Raw genomic sequence first — 27,725 nt, forward strand, 5'->3', positions numbered from 1 at the left:
TGTTCTCCATCATGATTTGATAAAAGATGCCTCTATAGGAGCATCTCACGAAAATCAAGGACATCTGTGATTAGTTGGAGGCAATTGGTCGGAAGATTGAGGAAGAAGACATGGTAGCCATCACTTTGAAAAGTCTACCAAAGTCTTATGAGCACTTTATTGAGATGCTCAACATTACTTCAATTAATGTTGACTTGAAGTTTCCAGAGTTGTGCAACAAACTTCTACAACAGGATCGTTGAAAACATCAATTTGGAAGTGGTGCTAGTTCATGCTCCACAAGCCTTCTCTACTAAATCCTTTGCTAAGGATAAAGGGAAAAGTCAATCCTCTCAGCAGAAAGCCTTAGGTCAATCCTAGGACAACTTCAAGAAAAAGAACATTCAGTGTAATTATTGCCACAAGTATGGTCACATGAAGAAAGACTGTAGGCAACACTTGGCTTTTGAACAAAAGAAGCAAGGAGGATCTTAGCTGAAAGCTAATGTTGCAGAGCACACTGAACAAAAGGAATCTACCTTTTATGCTTTTATGGCTAAAAGATTTGCAAATCATGTGAAGTCCTTTGCCTGGTATATTGATTCAAGTGCTTCTCGACACTTCACTCATCGACGTGACTAGTTCACAGAATATCAGCCTTTCACCAATTCTGTGATCTTTGGAGGAGGGGAAGAGTATACTGTTGTCGGTAAGGGCAACATGCAGATTCAGTTTGGTGGGAGGAATTTAATTTTCCGCAATGTATGCTATGTTCCAAGCATGGAACTCAACATTCTCTCTATCAGTCAAATTATGAAACACTCTCCTCGACTTGATGTGGTGTTCAGTTCGCAAAAATGTAGTATTGTTGATCGAGAGACTCATGCTACAGTTGTTGTGGGTATTGAGGATCATGATATTTATAGACTTGTTGACACTAGTGATTCTCAAGAGCGCGCCATGGCAGCGAAAAATTATTCCATTAGCATCAATATTATGGGCATTTGAACGTACACTATCTCTCTCATCTAGTTCGAGAGGATTTGGTTGTTAGTCTACCTGAGATTCAAACTTAGAATCATGGAGTTTGCGGAGCTTGTCAGGTTGGAAAGTAGCATCGGACTCCATTTATAGGTGGCGATTATTAGGGAGCTTCTAAGGTATTGCAATTGGTTCATGCTAATATTTGTGGTTCGATGAACACTCCTTCAGTTATTGGGTCCAGGTATTTCTTGTTATTTGTTGATGATTTTAGTTGCTAAATGTGGGTGTATTTTCTAAAACAAAAATCAAAGGTGTTTGGTATGTTTCAAAAGTTTAAGGCCTTAGTAGAAAAAGAGTTTGGTCAACAAATTATAACTCTTAGGCCAGATAATGGGATGGAATTTTGTTCTTCTGATTTATCCAACTTTTGTGCACATCATGGCATCAAGCGTCGACTTACCACACCTTACACCCTCAGCAAAACGCCGTTGTTGAGTGGTGAAACCGCACAATGACTAAAATGTCTCGGTTTATGTTGGAAGATAGAAGTGTTCCGAAGAGATTTTGGGCAGAAGCAGTCTACACTGTTGTCTATCTTTCGAACCGGTCTCTCACATAGGCCATGAAGAAGAAGACTCTAAAGGAAGCTTGATCTGGCAGAAAGCCCAAAATCAGCCACCTAAAAGTTTTTGGCTCTACCACATGTTTGGATTCCAGATGCTAAGCGCACAAAGATGGATTCTAAGAGTCATAAATTCTTGTTCACCGGGTACAGTGATAATCACAAAGCTTACCATCTAATTGATGTAGACACTGATCATCTCATGTTCAATCGAGATGTTGTTTTTGATGAAGAACAAGGGCCTTTTCAGCTCTCTTCTCCTGTTTTTAGCCCTGAGGATCAGCCTCTGAAAGCTAAGGATTTGGGTGTTCGTCTTCCCTCAAGTCCACCTGATGGGAGGGATTCAGCAGACTCTAACTTTGAAGGTGTGGAGTCTCCTCGGCATCTTGCACCACCCAACTTTCCTCAGGACAATCTTGAGTAGCATCCTGATGACTTTGTTATTGACATTCCTAGTGATGTTGGTCCACATGTTTTAGATGTTGGCACTTCTACTCTCTGGCCTATGTTGTTGGCCAAGACTATTAGTGATCTTCATAATGATGAGCTCATTGAGGGTAGATCATCTAGAAACAAGAGCAAAAAGCAGCATACAACTAATTTTTCTCTCATGACCAACATTCACAATGTTTTTGAGCCTCAAACATATTCAGAGGCTAAAGGTATACTTGAGTGGGAACAGGCTATGGAAGCTGAACACTGTAGTCTTCTAAAGAACAACACCTAGGTTCTCTTTGATCATCCACCTAGGAAGAAGCCCATTTTCTGCAAATGGGTGTATAAAGTTAAGTATAAGGCTGATGGAACCCTTGATAAGTACAACACTCAATTAGTTGCTCGGGGGTTCTCACAAAAAGAAGGCATTGACTATGAGGAGACTTTTGCTCCTACAGCCAAAATGGGTACAATTTGACTTGTCCTTACCATGTCAGCCCAATTTGGTTGGAAATGTAGAACACAAGAGTACTACTAAGAGGGGGGTTGAATCAGTAGTATAAAACCTTTTATTCTTTTTAGCAATTTTAAACTGAAAATCTGAAATCTGAAAGATGCAACAACTAAAACAAAAAATCAACAGCAAGAGCGCAAAACACAAATTTTTACGTGGAAACCCAATGTGGGAAAACCACGATGAGCAATGCCGCCAAGATCTATTGTCCTAATTTGGCCTCACAATCTATACTCCAATTACAATATTTTTAAGGGCTCCAACCCTATGGAGTCTCCAAACCCTTGTCAATAAGTGCACCAACACTTTCGATACAAACCCTTTGAGCACCAACTCAAGATTTCAAACCTGCAATACTTTCAAACACTTTATACGATATTGTTCAGCAAATCTTCAAAAAAGCTTATGTCTGAGATTTGCAATATTTCTCTAATGCTGTCAACTTTCACAAAACTTCAATCTTGTTCTGGGATAATGTAAAGACTAAATTTGAATCTTTTTCAGAGAGGGAAGTAATAATATATTACAGACTGTATAAGATGTTATACCTGAGAAGAGAGTACGAAATATAAATCACCAATACTGATATGAACTGTTCATGATTATATCCTCCCATTTGCAATATTCATGTTAATCTCGTCAAAGTACTCATAATCTTTACTAGTCATAACATAAACCTTGGCTTTCAGATATTGGACAGTACACAACACTAAATCTTCAAGGCACCATATATAATAAGTTATCTCCCAAAGAAGTTGTATGAGTCAGTTCGAACTCTTAACTGCTTTGGTGATAGTTATGATTGGTAGTTGAAAACTGTCAACTAACCATTAGTTATCAACGGTCAACTAACAATTAGTTTCCTATAAACTTGATCTCTTTTTGGAGATAGAAATTAATTTGCTTTAATAGCATTCTGAAGAGATAGAATTGTTTCAACCAAATTACTCATGCTTAAACAAAATCACAACTGAATCTTAATCAAAACCGTGGAAGAAAGAAATTATAAAGGCTTCTTTAGATTGTGAAAAGACAGATTTCAGAAATCGTGATCATATCTAAAACTAAAACCGAAGTTGTCACAATCTGAATATTATTCTGTGCAACATTTATGATTTAACCAGAACAGAATACTGCCACCAGTCTGTAGAGAATACATTGAATAAGAGCCCAAAACAATATGCAGATAATCGTATCCAATCCGAAGATGATACGAATTACTTCTGAAGATGATATGAATTACCAATCACATTCTCATCCAACCTGAAGATACAGCGAATCAATCATAACCAAGCGATAACCATAATGAATCTGGAAATGCAAAATACAACATTTCGTCCTTTAGCCAAAGATAAGCATTCTGGAAATGATCATAGCAAGGTACAACAATGTGAATGAACTTCAACTTTACTCATATGAAATCTGGAATAACAATGAAATGTATTTGACATCAACGACATTGTTTTGCTAACGATACTAACAACATAAACTGTATTTGACATCAATGACAATGTTTTGCTAACAAGAAAGTCCATCAAATGGATGTCAAGAGTGAATTCCTCAATGATGAGTTGCGGGAAGAGGTCTATATAACGCAGCGTCCAAGATTCAAGGTTGCCGGTAAAGAACACCCAGTATGCAGACTGGTGAAAGCACTCTATGGCTTGAAACAGGCTCCTCAAGCTTGGTACATAAAAATTGATAAGTACCTCAATGATCAAGGCTTTCAGAGGAGTCCTTTCAATTCCAATCTATATGTCAAAACTACTGGTGTTGTTAGTCTTTTGCTTGTCATCTATGTTGATGATTTGATTATCACTAGTAGTTCAACACTTTCGATCGAGCAGATCAAATAGAGTTTGTGCCAGTCCTTTGACATGATAGACTTGGGACTTCTGCATTGTTCCTTAGGTGTTGAGGTTTGACAGATTGATGATAGTTTCTGCATCTCTCAGTCAAAGTATGCCAGGAGTCTACTTGATAAGTTTCGGATGCAGGATTGCAAACCTGCTTCTACACCTATGGAAAAGGGGCTAAAGTTGTCAGCCGATTCAGATTCACTTGTGGTGGATGAATCAGTGTTCAGGCAACTAGTGGGCAGTCTCATCTATCTCACCACCACTAGACTTGACATCAGTTATGCAGTGAGCTACATCTCTTGCTTCCTGACAGCTCCTAAAGCTGATCACTGGGTTGCAACGAAGCATGTGTTAAGATATGTGAAGGGAACCTTTGACTTTGGCATTTTGTATGGTAGAAACAACAATCCTAGACGCATTGGTTTCATAGACTCAGATTGGGCAGGCTCTGTTGATGACAAGAAGTCTACATCTAGGTATGTCTTCAGTCTGGGAATAGGTGCAGTCACATGGACCAGCAAAAAGCAGCAGGCAATAGCTCTTTCCTTGACCGAAGCATAATATCGAGGAACTGTTAAAGTAGCTTGTGAGGCAATTTGGCTTCAAAGGATGCTTTCGAACATGCAAATGTCTTAAGCAAGTCCTTCACCCCTCTACTTTGACAATCAAGGAGTGCTCAAACTTGCCAAAAATCCAATCTTCCATGAAAGAACCAAGCATGTAGAGCTTCATTGCCATTTCATCTGCCAACTTGTAGAAGACGGATCGGTCCATTTGCAGTATGTTCGAGCTGAGGATCAAACTGTAGACATCGTCACCGAGTCTCTAAGCCCAAATAAGTTTGTAAAATTTAGGGGGCAACTTGGTGTAGTTGACAGTTGACCATTAAGGGAATATTGTAATTTTTGTGTAATTAGATTCTTTCTAATTTCATCCTCAGTGAACAATTGTTTCTTTAGGAAACATCATCTTTGTAATTGCTATATGTACATTTCATTTGTTTAATAAATTTATGCAATTACCTGAATGGAAATCCTTAATATTACAAGCAGTGGCATTGTTACTCTTTTATGGGGAAAAACTAAGGCATTTAAAAAAGGGGACATTACAAATAAAGGAGAAATATTATCACAAAGTAGACAAATTGCAACCTGAAGAAATTCATTGTTAGAGCATCAGGTAGAGTTCATTTGGACAATTGACTATCATCGGTCGAATTGATTTAAAGAGATTGCCACTTTTAATCAATTGATTTTCACTCTATAATGGGAGTTGTGTCTGTGAATCATGTAACTAATCCAGATGTGTCATGCAATATAGGGATATGTTTTCTTAAAACTTGATTACAATAATGAAACCAATTATTTTGAATTATGAAATTGGAAAGATCAACTATATACATCAGATTAGCTCAAAAGACTTCCCATTAGATTTGAATGGTTTAAGATTACTATTCTTTTTTCCACCTATTGTGCAAAAGAAAAAATTATAGGTGTTTTTTAATTACTTGTTATTTAATTAGCACTAACTCATATTTTTTGTTTTTTAATGTGCTTTCAACTAAAATGGACTTCAGTTTATGGACTTTTGGCTATCGTTTATGGCTGTTGTGGCTACCTTCATTTACATGGCTTCAATGGATGACAAAACAAAGGTTGCAGTTCACACAAGTACTGCCATTATCACAGCCCTTATTGCAGTGAATGGTCCCACCAGGTATTTTTAAACGAATGAAAATGATACAGTTGTTTATGGTTAGATTTGAACAAAGCTGCATTTTTGCATATGTTTTGTAGGTCAATCAACATTATTCTTATTGTAATTATTGGCACACTTGGTCTTCTTTTCGGCTGGATAGTAGAGTTTTGCAGATCAGATCAGATTGCCATTAGTCATTCTTTTCACCATTCAACTATTCGTGAGAGGTTTGTATCCTTCCTTTTAACTGTGATTTATAATATTTATGTAAATAAATTCTCATTACATAATAGCAATTTAAATCTTGCTTCCGGAGCCTTCTAAGTAATAAAACAACCAGACATTTTTTTCGTCATTCTGACTTGGAAATGTCTTAAGCTTTATACTTACAGTTTAATTCAGTACTTTTTTCTTTTTATTCGCTATTCCTTTAGATTGTTAACTGATGTCACTATTAACAAGAAAACTTGGAGCAAGACTAGAATTTTCACCCTTTCCTACACATCATGGTCTTTTTGCCAGATGTGTAACAGCTCTATACTTCCATTGCTGGGAATGAAGTAGCTTTTTATTTACACAGCAATGAACCTGCAAACTGAATATATAAATGGAATTCAATTACAAGGATATAAAATGAAAAAAACACTGGCAAATAAAATGTTAAAATTTCTCAAAAACAAAGAAAAACAACTGCAATTGTTATTTCATTCTAAATAGAATAGTTTGAAGACTCAAACTCAGACTTGACTTGGCAAAAAACTAGGCATAGTCCGGCCAAAAAAAAACCCTCATAATTACACAAAAAAGGAAGAATTAATGCATTTAGAGAACATAAAAGTGTAATTTGAGTATTCAAGTTTTCATAATTCAAACATTACAAGTCATATGATCCTCAATTTTGAAATTTGAAATTTTTCCTAGTTTCAAAATTGAACAATACGCTATAATACAATAAAGTTATATATAATAAATGTATAATAGCATTACAACTGTTTAGATATAATGATATGTCAAAATTAGAAAAACAACCAAATATAATCTACATCTTTGTCTTTCTCCTCCTAGAGTAACTTAATTTTCAAAGTATTGAACTCTACAAGGTAGGTTAGTATCAAAATGATGATAAAATAAATGTATAACAGCATTACAACTGTTTACATATATGATATGTCAAAATTAAAAAAACAACCCAATATAATCTACATCTTCGTCTTTCCCCTCGTAGTGTAACTTAATTTTCCAAGCCTTGAACTCTACAAGGTTGGTTAGTATCAAAATGATGATAGATTGTTTCTTCAAAAGTGTTTCTGTTTCCTTCATTGCATCCAATTCTGTTGCTTTTGTTTGATAATTTGATCAACTTTGAGTGTTTAAAAAATCTTTCTTAAATTGTCTTCTTGCTATGTTGATGCTTCATTGGATGAAATGGGCGAATAAGAGAAAAAGAATTGAGAAGGGCAGACTTGTCATGTGCTCTTTTTCCATACCTCTATTGTAGTCCAAAATATCCATTTCCTATCACCAACGTTCTCCCTAACCCAAATTTGTGTACAAGTTTTTCCCCTTCATCCCCCATGCATCTACTTAAAATCCCCAAAATGTATAAGTATAGAGGTATGGCCCACTTTCTTAGTGTAAGTCATTGAAATTGCAGAGTTTCCCTTCCCAACATGACTTTCCTCCCAAGTCCGCTTTCTTTTATACTTTTGTTGAGATTTTAAACTTTCCAACATAGGCATACCACAGTCATCCCTTGCCTTTATTTCATTCTTTTGTCCAGCTATCGGACTTATCCATTCTATCATATTCCTCCTCCAAATCTCACTCCTTCGTAAGCCTTTGATAAGGAATCAAACTTCCTTCACCAACATGCCTCCCTTATGAAACCCAATCCTTGACTTCTAGTCTGAGTCACAAGGTGTCCTCGATGCCCCAACTTTAACCAATCCTACCATTTCTCACCATCCATCCCACCTACCACTTGACATGGTACTGCACTTTGATGTTTATTTTATTGGGAGTTGAGCTAGCCGTTTCACCTAAAAAATGCATCTTTTCAGGAAACCGATTTTATCCGAATTAAGCATCTCACAAGAGGTTGCTAAGCCATGTCACAAATCCTAAGGGGATATGTTAGACACTTACCAACAATCTCCCCCTTAGCGTTATCGGAGGGGATTTGAACCTGTGACCCGCTCTGATACCACTTATTGGGAGTTGAGCTGGTCGTTTCACCCTAAAAATGCATTTGTTAAGGAAATCGATACCATCCCAGTTAAGGATCTCATAGGAGGTTGTTAAGCCATGTCACAAATCTCAAGGGGATATGTTGGACACTTACCAACATTTTTTTGATACATGACTCCAATTGTGATACTATATTACTAGCAAAATTATTTTCTTGGAGGACATGTCTCCATGTGCATTTTCTACTATGCAAGTTCAATATACAACCCTAACTACCATTTTTTATGTAGTTAGGGTTTTTGGCCATAGATCTTCATAACTTATATAACCTTTGAAGGGGTGGTTTCCAAACCATCACACTCATTCAAAAAGGTCACTTTCAATCACCCTTTGATAAATAAAATTATTTCTTTCTTTTAACAAAGTTTTTTCATAAACATTCTTTGTTAATTTTTCTTTAAATTAAAGGATTATAATATCTTCATCTCCTTTTTTTAATTCAAGAAGGGTTATTTAATTGTATCTTCCCTTGGAAAAAAACTCACCAAACAATTCTCCTTCTATAATTTAGCCATGTCCTCAACAACGTGATATTTATCTACATCATAACTCAAACAAATACATAATCAATAATTGATGTAATCTCCCATTTTGGTGGCAATGCAAAATTAAATAATTTATTTATTAATTTTGTCTTAAATTATTTAAGACAATTAATATTTAATTAATAATTATTTTCGATTAATAAATTAATAATTATTTATAATATAATATAATCGAAAAGGGCCCCATGCAAAAAGGTCCCCAGGAAGGAATTTAGGTGAGGCTAAAAAGGGTCCCCAGGAAGGAATTGAGGCATAAATGGTCACCAGGATAAAAGGGTAAGGAGGATCATCAACAGGTAAGGAGTGGTGCAAGAAAAAGCTACCCTCCCCTTAGCCATATATCCGATCCCGGACTACGTACCCTCCCTTATTAGCCAAACTGTATGAATGAATGCACTTCAACTGGCCCATTATCCAATCGAAGTGCAGTTCTCAGGATCCCACTATTATAGATCCCTCCCGTTGCCATACCCTGGGATTTGTTTAGCCCTCTATCGGCATGAGCATGAGATGATGGTCATGACCAGATAGAGGGGGACCGGCTATTGGGACCTTATTTCCGGGGAGGTTGAGCCTGGAACCTTGCCTAGTAATCTGCTCTAAAAAATTCAGTGATTTGAAATTTCCACATAAGATTTTGAGAAGCGCGAAGTTAGGATGCACAACTACTGGGTCCTCTCCCCTATTGAATTTTTAATATATATTATAAATAATTTATATATTTATTAATGACATATTAATATGAGCTATCTTACTTATATCCCCTATTAATCATTGGATTCAATTTAATTATTACTTTTCTACTAAACAAATACATATAGCACTAGTGTCATCAAGCCATCCTACAATTTATCCTTCATACAATTATTGATATGAAACTAAGATATTTATGTGTTGCCTTTGTTTGTATATACTTTATCCTCCTAAGTCCTAACTAATCAAAATTTTGTTTTCTATTTCTGAAATAAGGCTCCAAAAAATTGTAATTAAAAGTGGCTAGACAAGTGCAATCTCTAAGGCCTTTATAAAGGACAAGAGGAATGAACTCTCTAACCTTTTTGCCAATAATATCCAAAACATGGTATAAGGATTACATTCTTTGTTAAGGTAGTTTAGCACTCAAACGCTATCACTATTCTCATATTTTAGTCTTATTTTCACACACATTATATTTGCAAAATAATGAAAAAAAAGCTTTCTAAAATATGCAGCCTTGTTTGTGGATTTTTTATTTTTTTTGAATGTGTTTTTCACTTGTTTTTGCAATATAATCGTTAACAATAATAGTGTAGATAAAAAGATAATAATGCAACACTTTTCAATTCACAAATAACACAGCTGTAAAATCAGATTCAAGTTCTGATCTAGAAATACATTTTTTCTCAAAAATAATAACCACCCAGTTCATAAAAATGCACTACATATCTAAAATCACATACCCAAAAAATGCAGCAATTGTTTTTCTTGAGCTGCTCACAAAAATCAGCAAAATGTCACTCCAAAATGAATGCCAACTCTCACAATCTTCTCCAAAGGCTATGCTAAAGGTATGCAAAGAAATGCATGTCCAAAACAACCCAAAACAACAAGTGCAACCTCCTCAAACCCTACATGCCTATCAAAAGAGTATATGGCCAGCAAGAGAGAAGATACAACCAACAAATAGAAAAAATATAACCTCCTCAATCTTCTCCAAAATTATTCTTTTTAAGTCTGATATACAATAAGGTCTACAAATCTGATATATAATCTACAATATACCCAAATGTGACCTTTGAATGAAACCACCAAGTATTCACTAGATTGTATCTGTCAACAACGTAGAGAATGTTCCCTACAAAGATTTCTGTCCTCACAAACCAAGATGAAGAAGCAATCTCCTCTGAACCAAAAGCAATATCAAAATGAAAACTCAACATATCCCCCAAATACGAGCTACAATCCTCTTATATTTTTTTGGCTACTTTATTGAAAAAACACTTTTTTTTTGCTTTTTCACTATTTTTTCAGGAATATTTTTCCCCTTTTTTAAAAAAAAAAAAAAAACCACTTTTTTAGCTTTTTCGTTATTTTTTGGAAATTTTTTTTTATGTTTTTATTTAATAAAAAACACTTCCCTTTTTAATCTCCCAATGTAGTATTAAATAACAAAGGCCCATCCATTAAAATAAATCATCTTTGATAAAATGTGTAATGTCCCCTATCTTGGGACCATGCCCTTAAGGTTTTTGGGTCGCTGATCCCTACCCTGTCTTGGGCTCATCCTATTAATTGGATTTAGATCGCCCCTCTTTAGAACATCTTAATTCCCAATTTCTTGAGTATTGACAACAGTAGCCAGGATTATATCCAAACATATTCTTCTTACTGTTTGTTATCTTGTGAGCTCTTTCTGATTTACAATCTAATATTTCTATTTGTCTGATTAAAACATTATATATATATATAATCTTCTAGATATAAAATCACTATTATATATATAATCTTTATTCTGATTTGAACATAAAAACAAATAAATACATTATATTATATTATAAATAATTTATATATTTATTAATGACATATCTATGAATTGCCAATTATTAATACATTTGTTAATTACCTTTTGTATAAATCACTAATACCACCATTGCCTAAAACATAAGTTGTTAGTACTTAGTATATTGGTGGCTGTAAAGACAGACAGATCTGACATGGTCTGCCACTAGATATTGAATACGACTGTCATACATATTGCAGGCCAAATTAAGAATTCTTATTAAAGACCTCCCCATGCATACCATCTAAGCACGTCCCTATGCTTACCTCTAAGGACAAGGATGTTACTGCCTGTGGCTTAATAATAATGGTTCTGATCTGATCTGATCTGAAACGTATTGATATATAAAATATATATTATGTTCTTTCTCTGATTGTCAATTTGAAAGTTTTAGTAAAGAAGCTTATAGTACTACCTCTAAACCTTCTAACCCTTATCAGATTATTAGGAACTCGGCAATTAAGAAGTCTGATATAAATACTGATGGTATGATATAAATCTACTAGGTGTTGCTGCGAACCTATCCTCTTTTAGTACAACTATAATGGAGTAGACCAGAAATATAATTTGTTTATGAAGGAGTGACTGGGTTAGATATACACAGTCGTTGTTCAAAATGTAATCTCTGCGATTGTGTGAATAGACATATATGAAAGATGTCTGTCATTTTCTGTTCGTCCTCTCGGTTAGTTAACCGTGTGTTCCTGTTGTGTCTTATTGACCCCATCTTCTTGAGTGTTGGAATAGCTATTTGTATATCTCCCTTGCTGATGAGAAATCGTGCCACTTCCTTTGGCTCCAATCTGTTTGTGGGAGGTACGATCCTTCCTTGTTTAACTATTGCCCTTCATAGCTAATCGTTTGTCTTTTGCCAACCCATGGTTCTTAATTAATATTAATTAACAAATCGGTTTTACTAAGTTTGTGATCGTTGTCCTCGAAGGTAGAGGAACGATATGTCTAAACATTTGTAGTTCGATAAACAAAAGTCCCCATTCCCTGCAATTTGCTAGACTGGTGTTGTATTTTAAAAACAAGATTTTGGCAATTAGAATAAAGAGAGAATAGAGTAGTTTAACGCATGAAAGAAAAAGCAATATTAAATATATAAATTATATATTTAGTATTTTAAATATATAAATTGTATTTACAATCAAGAATACGTAAATTATGTTTATAATATTAATTTATTTTTATTTGAATATTTCAAGAATATTATTAGTATTAATTAAATAATAATACTTAATAAATAAATTTCAAATAATCATTTGTTAATAGATATTATATTAATTAATAATAATAATAGCTTCATTTAGGTTATATATAACGATCAAGGACGGGATATGACAAAATGATAGGCATCTACAGATGCTTCATTATATAAATTAAAATAACAATAAAGTTAAATCTTTGATTTAACGTTATTAACTCATAACTTATCACTATTCAATTTGAAGTTCTTGGACTATATTAAAAGTCGAGATGATCATCAAAATTGAACCCACCAACAGTACTAAAAATAGCAAGCATGCCAATTAACTCTATCGATATCCATAATTGACTTACTAAAAACAGTAAGTGTGGAAGAATTAACCCGAAAAGACTCCAAAAAAGAGAGTTACGCTCATCCAACTATCAAAATATAAGATCACACCTAATATTGCCTCCAAGATTCCCTAACCCTAATCATTAGCCCACGGGAATCAACTAAATAGGCTAACAGCTCCACCATGTTGAACTAGCTTAGCAAGGGGACACTACAATCCGCCCTTACTAAAATTGTTTGTCCTCAACCAATCTAAATTTTGGACGTTGCAAAATCTATTTGTTCTCCCATGTGGCATCCTCTTTTGGTAAGTTCTTTCATTTGACCAAAAATTCTCTAATGACCCTTTTCTGAAGAGTTCTTTCTCTAGCAGCAATGATGACCTCTAGAATCAATATCAACTTCCCCTCATCCAATGGTGGCAACTCAGATGAGGGAACCACGTTATGACCAAGTGCCTTCTTGAGCATGGATACACGAAATGCATTATAAACCCTAGTGCTAACCAATATCTCAACCTCATAAGCAACCTCTCCAACCCATCGAGATACTTTGGATGGACCATAAAACCTAGAATTGAGTTTCTCTACTTCACTCTTTTTGAGAGTAGACTGTCTTTATGGCTGCAATTTAGAAATAAATCATTTCCCCAACCTCAAAATTGTGCTCCATTCGATGTTGATCAGCATACAAGTTTTGTTGATTTTGTGCCTATTGAAAATTTTCTTTTAATGACTTCATGATGTCTTGACTTTCTTGTGTTAAGTCCTTAGCCTTAGGCACTCTACTTTCCCCAAATAGTAAATCCATGAAGTTGGGAGCCTGTAGTATCCCCAACAATTTTTTTTTTATTTTTAACAAATTTTTAACTCGTTAGGGTTAGAATATAATATTCTAAACCAGCTGAAAGGAACCTTACACCTTTTGATCACCGAGAGCCCAAGCTGGGAGGGTGAGAGCATACGGTGGCAAGGAATCGTTAGATGCAAACTTCTGAAAAATGCTTATTACAATAATGGGCGGCAAGCCAGCCCCTTCCACTTTCCAGCGAGTAAAACAAGGAAACTTGGTGGTAAACCAGCCAAATAAACAAAAACACACTCAAGCACAACTAACTCTACCGCGATATTTCAGCCGGAGGACTTATTACTAAACAAACTCAACTCAACTGCTTATGCAGCGGGAGGACAATACAAAGAAATTACAAATCAACTCCACCACTTATGCAGCGGGAGGACATGAATGAAAGTTACAATCACTCTACTACTTGTGCAGCGGGAGGATAGTATTACAGAGACAAATGTAGGCCACAAGTCAGCCTCTTCCACTTTTCAGTGGGGATTCGCTTTACAATCCAGAAATGGTTGTTAGTACTACTACCCAACCTTACAATAAAGAGATACAATGCATAGAAAAGAGAGATTATACTGTCCAATATTGATGAATTCCTCAAAGCTTAACATAATTAGCAAACTCAAACACACCAATAAAGAAATAACACACCACTTATCACTAAACTGAAAATACAATCTGTTGTTCACATAACACGCAGAAAACAACCTACTCCAAATTCGCTATTATGCTCATAACTTGCCTAAAACTTCACGGAATGACACAAGAATAGTAGCAAATGAAAGCTACCATTGACGCGATGCAACCAAAAACTCAAACTTGCACTGCAAACACCACCAACAACTGGCACGCAAATCGAGGCAACCAAGGAATGGTACGACTAGTAGCAAAAAATTGACTTGCAACTAAAAATCAGAATGCACACCAAAAGAGACGCCAAAGTAGAAGAAGGATCGCTCTCCAAATATGCTTCCAACAGGCTAATGCCCAGAATGATCGATTGCACATGCAGGGAGATATGAACCAATCTTTGCTTCAGCCACACAAAAACCAGCAACACTAAAAAAACCACCCTACACATTGAAAATCTGAAAATGCACACTGAAAAGTTCTCCAACGATCCACCTCTCAGCTAGGTACTATGTCTCAAGTACGAAACTAGCAAAACTAGGGAGCCACAACTCTGAAGCTCAAGTTCACTCACCATTCCAGCAACATAACGATATGATTTCTTCAAGATAATTAAATGAGGAGCCCATCCCTTGTATTTATAGATTTTTGAAACTCAAATTCACCTGAAATGGCTCCCAAATTTCCTTTCATTCATTTGCATTTCATTACATGTCCCCCTCAAGACATGGTGTCCACTTTTCCAGCCTCCCTATTCGAACTTTTCCCAAGGAAATTGCCATGTTATGACATCAACATTACAAAGCATAAACACCTTCATTTTTATGCCATCGGCTAAGGGAAATAAAAAAATGTGACTTAGGATAAATAACATAATATTTTCCTTCCTAAGTCATTCCTCCAAAATCTAATCAGTGAAATAATTAAATATTAAACTTTAGATTAAAGATAATATTTAATTAGCAATTAAAAATCAACCATTGATTGCTGCCAAATCAACCATGTGAACGAAAGTGCAGAAAACACTAATCTAAACTGGATTGGAGCTCAGCTCAAGACTGCCAAAAATAACACTACCTGAATTGACACTTACTAAAAATATTAAGTAATGAAAACATCTCCGAAAGACATGCTCGTCAAATCCTGTGAGAGAGCTCAGAAAACCCAGAAAAACCTCAAAATCCAGTTAGTTGCCACCAACTTACTAAAAATAGTAAGTTTAGAAATCACTCTGAAATAGAATGCATGTTACACCACTGTGAAGCTCTCGAAAAACCCAGAAGGAATCCTCAGTTCTTTCTGCCAAACTCCAACCAGAACATCCCTGAAAATTGTGAAGAATCCTGCTAGAAAATAGGAAACCCTAATTCCTCATTCCAATCAGCCTACGGGTCTCTGGAATAGGCCAATGGACCACTGATTACTCCTTACTGAGAAGGGGACATTACAGTCCGCCCTCACCAAGATTGCTTGCCCTCAAGCAATCGCAAGCCTGCATGCTACAAAATCTCCTCATTCTCCCAAGTGACATCCTCAACTGGTAAGTTCTTCCATTTGATCAAGTACTCCTTGATCACCTTTTTTCTCAAAGAACGCTCCCTGAAGTCAATGATAGCTTCAGTAATCAAAACCAACTCTCCCTCCTCATCTAGTGGAGGCAACTCTGCTGAAGCTACTACATTATGTCCAAGAGCCTTCTTAAGGCGAGACACGTGAAATACATTGTGAATTTTGCTGCTCGCCAGAAGTTCCAACTCATCCACTTCCCCAATCCTCCTATTGACTCTGAAAGGCCAGTAGAAATGTGGCTTCGATTTCTCAACTCCACTCTTCTTGAGAGTAGATTATCTGTAAGGTTGGAGCCTCAAGCAAAACATGTCGCTCACCTCAAAGGTGTGCTCAATCCGTTGCTGATCAACATACAACTTTTGCTGATTCTGTGCATGTTGGAGATTGTCCTTCAAAAATCTCAAAATATCCTGGCTTCGTTGCATCAAATCCTTTGCCTGAGGGGTTCTGCTATAACCAAATATCAAAATAGCGAAGCTAGGAGCTTCATAACAATATAGTGCCATGAATGGTGACATTCTGATGGACATGTGATAGGAGGAGTTGTAACAATACTCCCCTAGGTGCAACCATCTCACCCATGTGTTCTACTGCTCCGAGACAGTTTCTAAGATAGCCTTCCAACCAATTATTCACAATCTCGGTCTGCCCATCAGTCTATAGGTGATAATTTGTGCTTGGAGTGAGCACAGTACCACATAATCTGAAAATATCCTGCCAAAAGGTACTAAGGAACTTGTTGTCCCTATCACTTACAATGTTCTTCGACAATCCATGCAATCTGAACACCTCTCGGAAGAACACATAAGCAACTTGAGCTACTGTAAATGAGTCGGTGATGGTAAAAAAGTGAGCAAACTTGGTCAATTTGTCCACCACAACATATATACAATTCTTCCACATGGCTCGTGGCAACCCTGTGATGAAATCCATGGATATACTTTCCCATTTCTGACTGGGAATGGATAAAGGTTGTAACAAACCAGCCAGTAAAGTATTCTCATCCTTGTTCTTTTGGCATGTATGACATTCCTTGATGTAGTTCAAGACATCATTTTTCAATCCCTTCGAAGAAAATCTTTCTCGAATCTGCCTGTATGTCTTGAAATAACCTTGGTGACCAGCAAGAGGAATGCCATGGAAGGTCTACAAAATCTTCTCCTTGAGCTTAGATTCAGGCACAATGAAGATCCTTACCTTGTATAAAATCAACTCACCAACCAATTTGTACTTTTCATCATGAAAAGTACCCTCAATGATCTTGGTTGCAAACTGATTTTTGGCATAATCAGCAAGCAACAAGTCCCTCCAATCTGCAGTAAGCTCACAAAAAGAGCTCAAGTGGGGTCTTCGAAACAAAGCATCGACCACTGTGTTTACTCCCTTTGACATACTCAATGACAAAGTCGTAAGCCTGTAGCTTACTCACCCATTTTTGTTGTCTCTCATTCAAGTCCCTTTGGTGCATGAAGTGCTTAAGACTGTTATGATCAGTCTTAACAACAAACTTACTCCCCACAAGATATTGCCTAAACTTCGCAAGAGCATGCATTATGGCAAGCATTTATTTGTCATATATGGAATATAACCTTTCATCTCCCCCGAACTTCCTACTTTCAAAGGCAATAGGATGCTTGTCTTGCATGAGAATTGCACCAACACCTTCTCCCGATACATCACATTGTAGCTCGGAGGGCTTGGTGAAATCTTGTAAAGCCAAAACAAGGCAGGAGCCTGTAATCTCCTTAAACTGATCAAACATCGTTTGTGCCTTTTCTAACCATTCAAAGGCTCCTTTCCTAGTGAGATCTGTGAGGGGGGCAGCCAACTAAGAGTAACCCTTCACAAACCTTCGGTAGAAACCACATAGACCCAAAAATCATTTCAAATGTGTTATGTTTTTTAGGTGGAGGCCAATCAATGATAGCCCTTATCTTTTCAAGATCAACCTTCACACCCTCTGCACTGATAATGTGACCAAGATAGAGCAGTTCTTTCATCCCAAATTCACAATTACACTCCTTGGCAAACAGGGATTCAGGCTCCAGTATACTGAGCACTTCATCCAAGTGTTGCAAGTGCTCCTTCCAAGACTGGTTGAAAATGAGGATGTCATCAGAAAATATGAGCACAAACTTCCTTAACCGCTTCTGGAAGATCCTATTCATGCAAGACTGGAATGTGGCGGGAGCGTTTGGCAAGCCAAAGGGCATGACTAAAAATTCGAAATGCCCCAAAGTGGTACCGAAAAGCAATCTTCTCAACATCTAATGCCCTCATTCTAATTTGATGGTAGCTTGATCTGAGGTCAATCTTTGAGAAGAACATGGCACCCGCAGCTCATCAATCCTCAGAATGGGGTATCAGTTTATTATGGTTTTCTGATTGAGTGCCTCGAAATCCACGCACATGTGCATGGTCTCATCCTTCTTCTTCACCAATACAACAGTCGAAGCAAAAGGGCTCTTGCTTGGCCTAATATATCCCATGTCAAGAAGCTCCTTAATAGTTTTCTCTGTTTCATCCTTCTGCTTCTTTGGGTACCAATAAGGAGTTGTCATAACAGGCTTAGTTCCTTCTTCTAACTCAATGATGTGTTCAGTACCTCACTTGGGAGGTCTACCAGGAGGTGGATTCTCAAACACCTTACTCCTTTTGGTAATCAAAGCTCGAATGTCATCAGAATAACTTATTTTCTCATCAAATGAATTAGATGGCATGATCATACAGTCAGGAGATCTTCCAAGAGGTGAATCCCCAAAGACCTTACTCTTTTTTGTGATTAGTGCTTGAATGTCTACAGAGTAGCTTCCTTTTTCTTCGAGTGGACTTGATGGCATTATCAAACACTTTGTTGTCCATTCCACTTGATCATGGTGGATTAGCTGCTCCATCCTCTTCAGTGATACAATTTTGAGACCACCATTAGACATTCCTCGCAACACTACCCTCTTCCCATCGGACATGAATTTCAATTCGATGGTTTGCAAATTTAGAGTGATCTCACCAAGAAATCTCAGCCATTGAATGCCAAGGACTGCATCATCAATCCCCCCTATGCTCACCACAAAGAATTCATATCGAATCTCATGATTTCCCAACTTCAAAGACATGTTGGAAATTATCCTATTGCATAAAATGGTGGAGCCATCGACTACCATGACTTTGAATCCTTCAACTTCTTCAGTCACTAGCCCTCTCTTAGCAACAATTCTTTCATCAATGAAGTTATGAGTTGCTCTCATATCAATAAGAGCTATGACACAGTGTTCTCCCAACACTCCCCTAACTCTAAAGCACACATTCTTGTGAAGGCTCGAGAGTTGGGCAACCACGCCTCTATCATCTTGTTCACTTTCAGGCCCTTCAAGAGCCTCTTCATACTCGATGTCCTCAATTTCAGTCTGTTGTTCGGAGATTTCAGAATCAGATCCATCAATTGAATAAGTCTCCGTTTGATGTAAATTGCCTTTCCCATGACACTTATGTCTCGGGGCCCAAGGTTTTTTGCAAGAATAGCACAAATTCTTCCTCTGAAGCTCAATAGAGCTCATCATCCATCTAGGAAGGAAACTTCTTATGATGATTGGAAAATTTCTTCTTGTCCTTACGAAATGAAGAAGGCTTGGACTGAAATTTAGATTTTAGGGGCAGCCAACTCCATGCTCCTAGATTTGTTGATAGCTTCAACCAAGGTGGGTGGATCAAAGGCTTTAACCCAACCTTTCAATGGTTCCTCTAGTCCTTTAGTGAATAAGACCACCAACCTTTTTTCAAAAATGCTACTAACCATAAGTGAGAGATTCTGGAATTCAGCTATGTAGTTGTCCAAGGAGCCTTGTTGTTTGAGTTGTGCAAGCTCTCTGAATTTAACCTCTAGGTCCTTAGAACCAAACCTTTCAATCAACTTGTTTGTGAATTCAACATATGTAGTTATCAAATTGTGTCCAAGGGTGACCAACCCATGGTACCACCCTTTTGTGAGCAACACCATCCAAGTGCAAGGTAGCAAACTTAATGGCGTCTTCTTCGGGCATTGGCCTTAAGGACAAATACTTGTCCAACTTTTGGACCCAAGCTCTAGTTGTGCACTTATTTCTCCCATCAAAATCTGCTAGAGTGACCTTCCCAAGGGCTTGTTGATAATCCCTTGGAGTGGAGTATCTGTTATCAAACCTCCCTTCCCTTCTCTTCTTCCGATTCATGAATTGATCAAGAGACAAAATGTCTCAGATCTTTGTGAGAAGTGAAGCATACTCCATGTAACATGCCCGTATCTCATCAGCGACTGGGACTTCTACCACAAGTGGCGTTGCTTCCTTTGGAAGGAATACAGGTTGCAAGGGTCTTGACATTGAACCAACTGGTACTCCACCATTGTTGCTACTATGGTTGTTGCTATTCCCATTACCTCCTGAATTGAGAGGTACTGGCATGGTGTCCATTGGTGTCTTGGTTTTGACTTCGACCCCCAACATTTTGATTCAATGTGGCCATCAACTGGGACATCATGTCCATCATAGTATCAAACTTTTTCTCAACTCTCTCTGCAGCCCCAATGGCACTATTCTAATTTGATGTTTTCTATGTCATTGAATCCACTGAATCGGCTGAATCAACCTCTTTCTCTCTGTTTCTCAAAACCTCTGAAAAGGTTTCTTCTATGGCACTGACGCTATCTGAAACTATTGCCGTCTCTGCTCTTTGTTGTAGTATCTAGTATCTCTATCACTCATGGAGAACCCTTATCACACAGGCTGGCAAGAAGAGTAGCTCTGATACCATTGCAGTATCCCCAACAATTTTTATTTTATTTTTTACAAATTTACAAGCACACCAACACCCGTTAGGGTTAGAATAATGAAATCTAAACTAGTTGAAAGGAACCCTACACCTTTTGATCACCGAGAGCCTAAGTTGGGAGGTTGAGAGCATACATTGGCAGGGGATCGTTAGATGCAAACTTTTGAAAAAATGCTTATTACAATAATGGGCGGCAAGCCAAACCCTTCCACTTTCCAGTGGGTAAAACAAGAAAACTTGGCAGTAAACCAACCAAGTAAACAAAAACACACTCAAACACAAATCACTCTACCGCGATATTTCAATGATAGGACTTATTACTAAACAAACTCAACTCAAGCACTTATGCAAAAGGATGACAATACAAAGAAATTACAAATCAACTCTACCACTTATGCAGCGGAAGGACATGAATGAAAGTTACAATCACTCTACCGCTTGTGCCGTGGGAGGACAGTATTACAAAGACAAATGTAGGCGACAAGCCAGCCTCTTCCACTTTTTAATGGGGGTTTGTTTTACAACCTAGAAATGGTTGTTAGTACTACTATCCAACCTTACAATAAAGAGATACAATGCATAGAAAAGAGATATTATACTGTCCAATACTAATAAATTCCTCCAAGCTTAACACAATTAGCAAACTCAAACACACCTATAAAGAAAGAACACATCACTGATCACTAAACTGAAAATACAATCTATTGTTTGCATAACACGCAGAAAATAGCCACTATCAAATTCACTATTATACTCATAACTCGCCTAAAACTTCATGGAATAACACAAGAATCGAAGCAAATGAAAGCTAAGACTGAGGCGATGCAACCAGAAACTCAAACCTGCACCGCGAACACCACCAACAACTGGCACGCAACCCAAGGCAGCCAAGGAATGGTACAACCAGTAGCAGAAAATTGATTTGCAACTAAAAATCAAAATGCACACCAAAAGAGATGCCAAAGTAGAAGGATCGCCCTCCAAATACGCTTCCAACAGGCTAATGCCTAGAATGATCGATTGCACAAGCAAGGAGTCATGAATCAATCTTCGCTTCAGCCACACAAAAACCAACAACACTGAAAAAACCACACACATTGAAAATCTGAAAATGCACACTGAAAACTTCTCCAACAATCCATCACTCAGCTAGGTACTATGTCTCAAGTACAAAACTGGCAAAACTTGGGAGCCACAACCCTGAAGCTCAATTTCACTCACCATTCTGGTAGCATAACAATATGATTTCTTCAAGATAATCAAATGAGGAGCCCATCCCTTGTATTTATAGATTTTTGAAACTCATATTCACTTGAAATGGCACCCAAATTTCCTTTCATTCATTTGCATTTCATTACATGTCCCCCTCAAGACATGGCGTCCCCTTTTCTAGCCTCCCTAGTCAAACTTTTCCCAAGGAAATCGCCATGTTATGACATCAACATTACAAAGCATAAACACCTTCATTTTTATGCCATCGGCTAAGGGAAATAAAAAAAATGTGACTCAAGATAAATAACATAATATTTTCCTTCCTAAGTCATTCCTCCAAAATCTAATCGGTGAAATAATTAAATATTAAACTTTAGAATAAAGATAATATTTAATTAGCAATTAAAAATCAACCATGTGAACGGAAGTGCAGAAAACACTAATCTGAACTGGATTGGCGCTCTGCTCAAGACTGCCAAAAATAGCATTGTCTGAACTGACACTTACTAAAAATAGTAAGTCATGAAAACATCTCCGAAAGACATGCTCATCGAACCTTGTGAGAGAGCTCGAAAAACTCAGAAAAACCTCAAAATCCAATTAGCTGCCACCAACTTACTCAAAATAGTAAGTTCGGAAATCACTCCGAAACAGAATGCATGTTAAACCACTGTGAAGCTCTCGAAAAACCCAGAAGGAATTCTCAATTCTTTCTGCCAAACTCCAACCAGAATATCCCTGAAAACTGTGAAGAATCCTCCTAGAAAATAGGAATCCCTAATTCCTCATTCCAATCAGCCTATGAGTCTTCGGAATAGGCCAATGGACCGCTAATTACTCTTTACTGAGAAGGAGGCATTACAGAGCCTCGTATCAGTGTAAAGCCATGAAGGGCAACATCCTAATAGACATGTGATAAGTGCTATTATAACAATACTCACCAAGGTGTAGTCATTTAATCCAAGCCCTTTGCTACTCAGAAACATAGTTCCTAAGATACCCTTCCACCAATTTGTTGATGATCTTTGTCTGTTCATCTGTCTACGGGTGGTAGCTAGTGCTAGGAATGAGCTCAATGCCAATCAATTTAAAGAGCTCCTACCAAAAGTTGCTCAAGGACTTGCTATCTTTGTCACTAACAATATTCTTGGGCAACCCATGCAACCTAAAGATCTTTCTAAAAAACATTTGAATCTCCTACATGTATTGTTGTATAAGAAGTTGAACCAACAAAGGAGTGCAAATTTAGTCAACCTATCAACCACGACATAAATGCAATCTTCACCCTGTATCTTAGGTAGCCTTGTAATAAAGTCTATAGAGATTGATTCCCATGTTTTATTCAAAATGGGTTGGGGTTGAAATAACCCAATTGGATAAGTATCTTCATTTTTATTATGTTGGCGAGTGGGAAACTTTCTAATGTACTTAAGGACTTCATTTTTAAGTCCTTCCCAAGTAAACCTCTCTTGAATCTACCTATAAGTCTTAAAGAAACTCAGGTGACCAGCCATAGGTGCATCATGGAAAGTCCTCATTATCTTCACCTTAAGTTGTGAAGAAGGCACCAAATAAATTCTATCCTTGTATATGATCTACTCATTAACCATTGTATATTTATAAGCATGAAGTGTGCCCTCTTTAACTCCTGCTACCCATGAATCATTGGCATACTTTTCTGCAATTAACTCTTTCCAATCAATAGAAATCTCTATCAAATGACATATGTGAGGTTTCCTAGAAAGTGCATCACCAACTATGTTTTTCTTTCCCTTGACATAAACAATATCAAAACCGTATGCCCGCAATTTGTTGACCTACTTTTGCTCTCTATCATTGAGATTCTTTTGGTTCATGAAGTATTTGATGCTATTGTGGTGTGTTTTGATGATGAACTTGCCCCCAACTAGATATGGTATAAATTTGGCCAAGGCATGCATAATGGTCAACATCTCTTTATAATACCTTGAGTAGCTCCTCTCCACATCTCTCAATTTCTTGCTCTTGAATGCAATGTGGGGCTTCTTCTACATCAAAACTGCTCCTATACCCTCTCTTGAAGCATCACACTCTAACTCAAAAGTTTTGGTAGAATTAGGTATTGCCAACATCAAACATGTAGAAATCACCTCTTCGAAGTGCTCAAAACTTTTATGTGTTGAATTTGACCACTCAAAGGCTCCCTTCTTAGGTAAGTGTGTAAGTGGAGTTGTTGTCTATGAGAAGCTTTTGACAAATCTCCTATAGAATCTACAAAGACCAAAGAATCCCTTAAGTTGTGTGAGATTCGTAGGAGTAGGCCATTCAACAATAGCCTTGATCTTCTTTGGGTCCACTCTTACTCCCTTTGCACTGATAATGTGACCCAAATAGAGAAGTTTTGTCATCCCAAAGTCACACTTAGACTCCTTAGCATAATGGGACTCGCTCTCTAAAATGTGCAATACCTCCTTGAGATGTTGCATATTCTCCTCCCAAGTCTTACTAAATATTAAGTGGTCATAAAAAAAAATTAAAACAAATTTCCTTAATTGCTTCTAAAACACAAGATTCGCACAACTCTAAAAAGTAGCTAGAGCATTAGTTAATGCAAAGAGCATTAATAGGAACCCAAAATGCCCAAAGTGACACCTGAAAGCCATATTATCAATGTCCTCTTTCCTCATTTGGATCTAATGGTATCTTGACCTCAAATCTATCTTAGAAAATTATCGAGCCCCATGCAACTCATCAATCAATTCATCTATTATAGGAATTGGATACCTGTTCTTGATTGTCTTTTTATTCAGGGCCCTATAATCAATACGCATTTGAATTGTTCCATCTTTTTTCTTCACCAAAACTACTATTGATGCGAATGGGCTCTTGTTGGGTTTTATGTGCCCCATCTCTAGTAACTCATTAATTCCTTTTTATATTCATCCTTATGCCTTTTAAGATGTTAATAAGGAGTGGTGATTACTAGTTTAGCTCCCTCTAGCTCAATGACATGCTCAATTCCCCTCACAGGTGAAACTCCATGAGTGATACTCCCAAACACCTTGTTATGCTTAGGTAGCAACCTCTAAACAATAGGATTATAAATGCTCTTTTTTTTCTTTGTCATTTTAGGAACCGTTGGCATGATAAGACACTCTACTGCCCATTCTTCCTAATCATGCCTAATCAGTTGCTCCATACTCTTGAGTGACACTACTCTAGGTCCCCCATCAGAAAGTCCTCTAAGTACCACTTTCCTACCTTGATGTTTGAACCTCATTTCCAATTTTTGCAAGTTGAAAGAGAATTCTACAAGTGACAACATCCATGTCATGCCAAGAGTAACATCATTGTCTCCCACATCCACCACATAGAATTCATCTTCCAGTTCATAGTCACCCAACTGTAAATGCAGATTGGTAATCCTATGAGCACAAGGAAGCTTGTGCTCACTAGCTACCATCACCTTGAATCTATCATGTTCTTTGGTTTGCAACCCCCTCTTAGCTACAAACCTCTCATCAATGAAATTATGTGTAGCTCCAATATATATCAAATCAACTACTTGTTGCCCTTGTATTACACCAGTTATTTTGAAAATGATTTCCTTTCAGCCACTAGTAAGTTGTGCAATGGTCCTATCATCCTTGGACTCTTCTTCTAATGTATTTTCTTCTTCACTACTCTCTGAATTAGATTGTTCATCTGATTTTTCTAATGCAGATTCCTTAACGGAAAAATACTCCAACTGCTTAGTGTTTGCCTTCATGTTGCATTTATGTGAGGGATCTCAAGGCTCCTTGCAATGGAAGCATGATTCCCTCCTTATGATGTCATTTAGTTGCTCACTATCCAACCTATTTGAATCATTCTTGGGTTGATGTGATTCCCTTTAGAATTGTTTCTTGTCCTTGTCCTTCTTATGAGAGAATCCCTTAAACTGAAATTTACTCATGGAAGAAGAAATTTCCATGTCTCTGGCCTTTTTTATGGCCTCCTGTAGAGTAGGTGGATTGAGAGCCTTAATCCAACCTCTCAATGGATCTATCAACCCATCCATAAAAAATACCATGAGTCTTCTTTCTAAAATCTGCAATATATGTGTCAATTGAACCCTACTGCTTCAATTGTGCTAACTCTTTGAAATGCAACTTTGGGTCCTTCTTATCAAACCTCTTAATTAACCTCACTGTAAAATTTGTATAAGAAGTAATCTTATCATGTCCTATGGTGATCATCCCATGATGTCACCACTCATGTGCAATGTCACCCAAATGTATCGTTGCATACTTAATGGCCTCATCTTTTGGCATCGGGTTGAGCTAAAAATAAGTATCAACCTTCTAAACCCAAGCCTAGTTAGAGTTTTACCTAAACCATCGTAATAAGGGTCAATTTTCTTAGCTTCTCTTGCAAATCATAGCTTTGTACTCTATCACCAATGTGTGATCTATGCCTCATTTTGACATCAATATAATCCTTTAATGATATAGCAACCTGGAACTCAAGACCTCCACTCTCCCAATCACATCTGAACTCATTCTGCAAATTTGTTATTTGAGGTTCATTGTCAACTGGTGTTGGTGTCCTAGGTGGAAAAGTAGGCATAAGAGGCCTCAAACTTATGGTTCTAGTTTGTTGATTTGGAACTCCACAATGTACCGAGTTCTCTTCTTTGCCATTATTGCCTTTGTTGTTGCCTCCATTATTGTTTGCACCAATATTTATCCCCATTTGGTAAGCCACAATTTCTGTTAATAGTTCCAAATGTTGATTTTGTTGTTCTATCCTTTTTTTTGCGGCTTGTTGCTCTCTAACTAGTGCATCCAACAAATTCAAAAACCTCTCTTCTACTTGAACTCTAGTATTCCTATCACCCGTATTTTTTGTAGCATGTACTTAAAGTGCTCTCTATACTTTTGCAACCAAATTTGTGTTTGATCTATTTCTACGTGTTTTATTATAATAGTGTGTAAAAGTTGGTTGATCAAACCCTAACATATCATCATTTTTTTCATTTTGTACCCTCCAAGATGACAAGATACACTGCCCTGATACCATTGAAATAAGCAGTCCCAGTGACTTGTTTTTGCAAATAATCATTAATAATCTTGCAAATAAAGAGAATAATGCAATAGTTGTCAGTTTAGAAAATCACTAACATTCAAAAATAACACAGCTGAAAATTTCAAATTTAATTTTTGATCTGGAAAGAATTTTTTTGTCAAAAATAACAACCCCCCAGTTCATAAAAATGTACTACATATCTAAATCCACCATACCCAAAAATTGCAACAATAGTTTTGTTTGAGCTGCTCACAAAAATCACCAAAATGTCACCCCTAAATGAATGCCAACTCTCACAATCTTCTCCAAAAGCTACGCTAAAGGTATACAAGGAATTGTAGGTCCAAAACACCCCAAAATAACAAGTGTAACCTCCTCAAAACCCTAGATGTCCATCAAAAGAGTGTATGGCCATCAAGGGAGAAGATACAACCAACAAATAGAAAATATAATCTCCTCAATTTTCTCCATTTTTTTTTTAAATGTGATATTCAAAAAGACCTACAAATCTACAATATAATTTCCAACATGCCCAAATGTGACCTCTGAATGAAATCACCAAGTATCATCTAGATTGTATCTTTCAAAAAAACATAGAGAATGTTGCCTACAAAGGTTTTCGTCCTCACAAATCAAGATGAAGAA

General features: G+C 37.0%; 1 protein-coding gene across 8 annotated transcripts in view; it reads left to right on the forward strand.

The window, feature by feature from the left end:
• Positions 1-27,725, forward strand: part of LOC131051999 (uncharacterized) — a 156,818-nt gene that overhangs the window by 110,475 nt on the left and 18,618 nt on the right. For 6 of the 8 annotated variants that reach the window (XM_059209632.1, XM_057986598.2, XM_057986599.2 and 3 more), the window contains 2 exons: positions 5,970-6,109; positions 6,190-6,318. In XM_059209632.1, coding sequence (XP_059065615.1) covers positions 5,970-6,109; positions 6,190-6,318 — 269 coding nt within the window. The remainder of the gene's footprint in view (positions 1-5,969; positions 6,110-6,189; positions 6,319-27,725) is intronic. The other 2 variants (XM_059209634.1, XM_059209635.1) reach the window with 2 other exon arrangements.

The sequence above is a fragment of the Cryptomeria japonica genome, chromosome 8, assembly GCF_030272615.1.
Source record: "Cryptomeria japonica chromosome 8, Sugi_1.0, whole genome shotgun sequence".
NCBI classification, from domain to species: domain Eukaryota; kingdom Viridiplantae; phylum Streptophyta; class Pinopsida; order Cupressales; family Cupressaceae; genus Cryptomeria; species Cryptomeria japonica.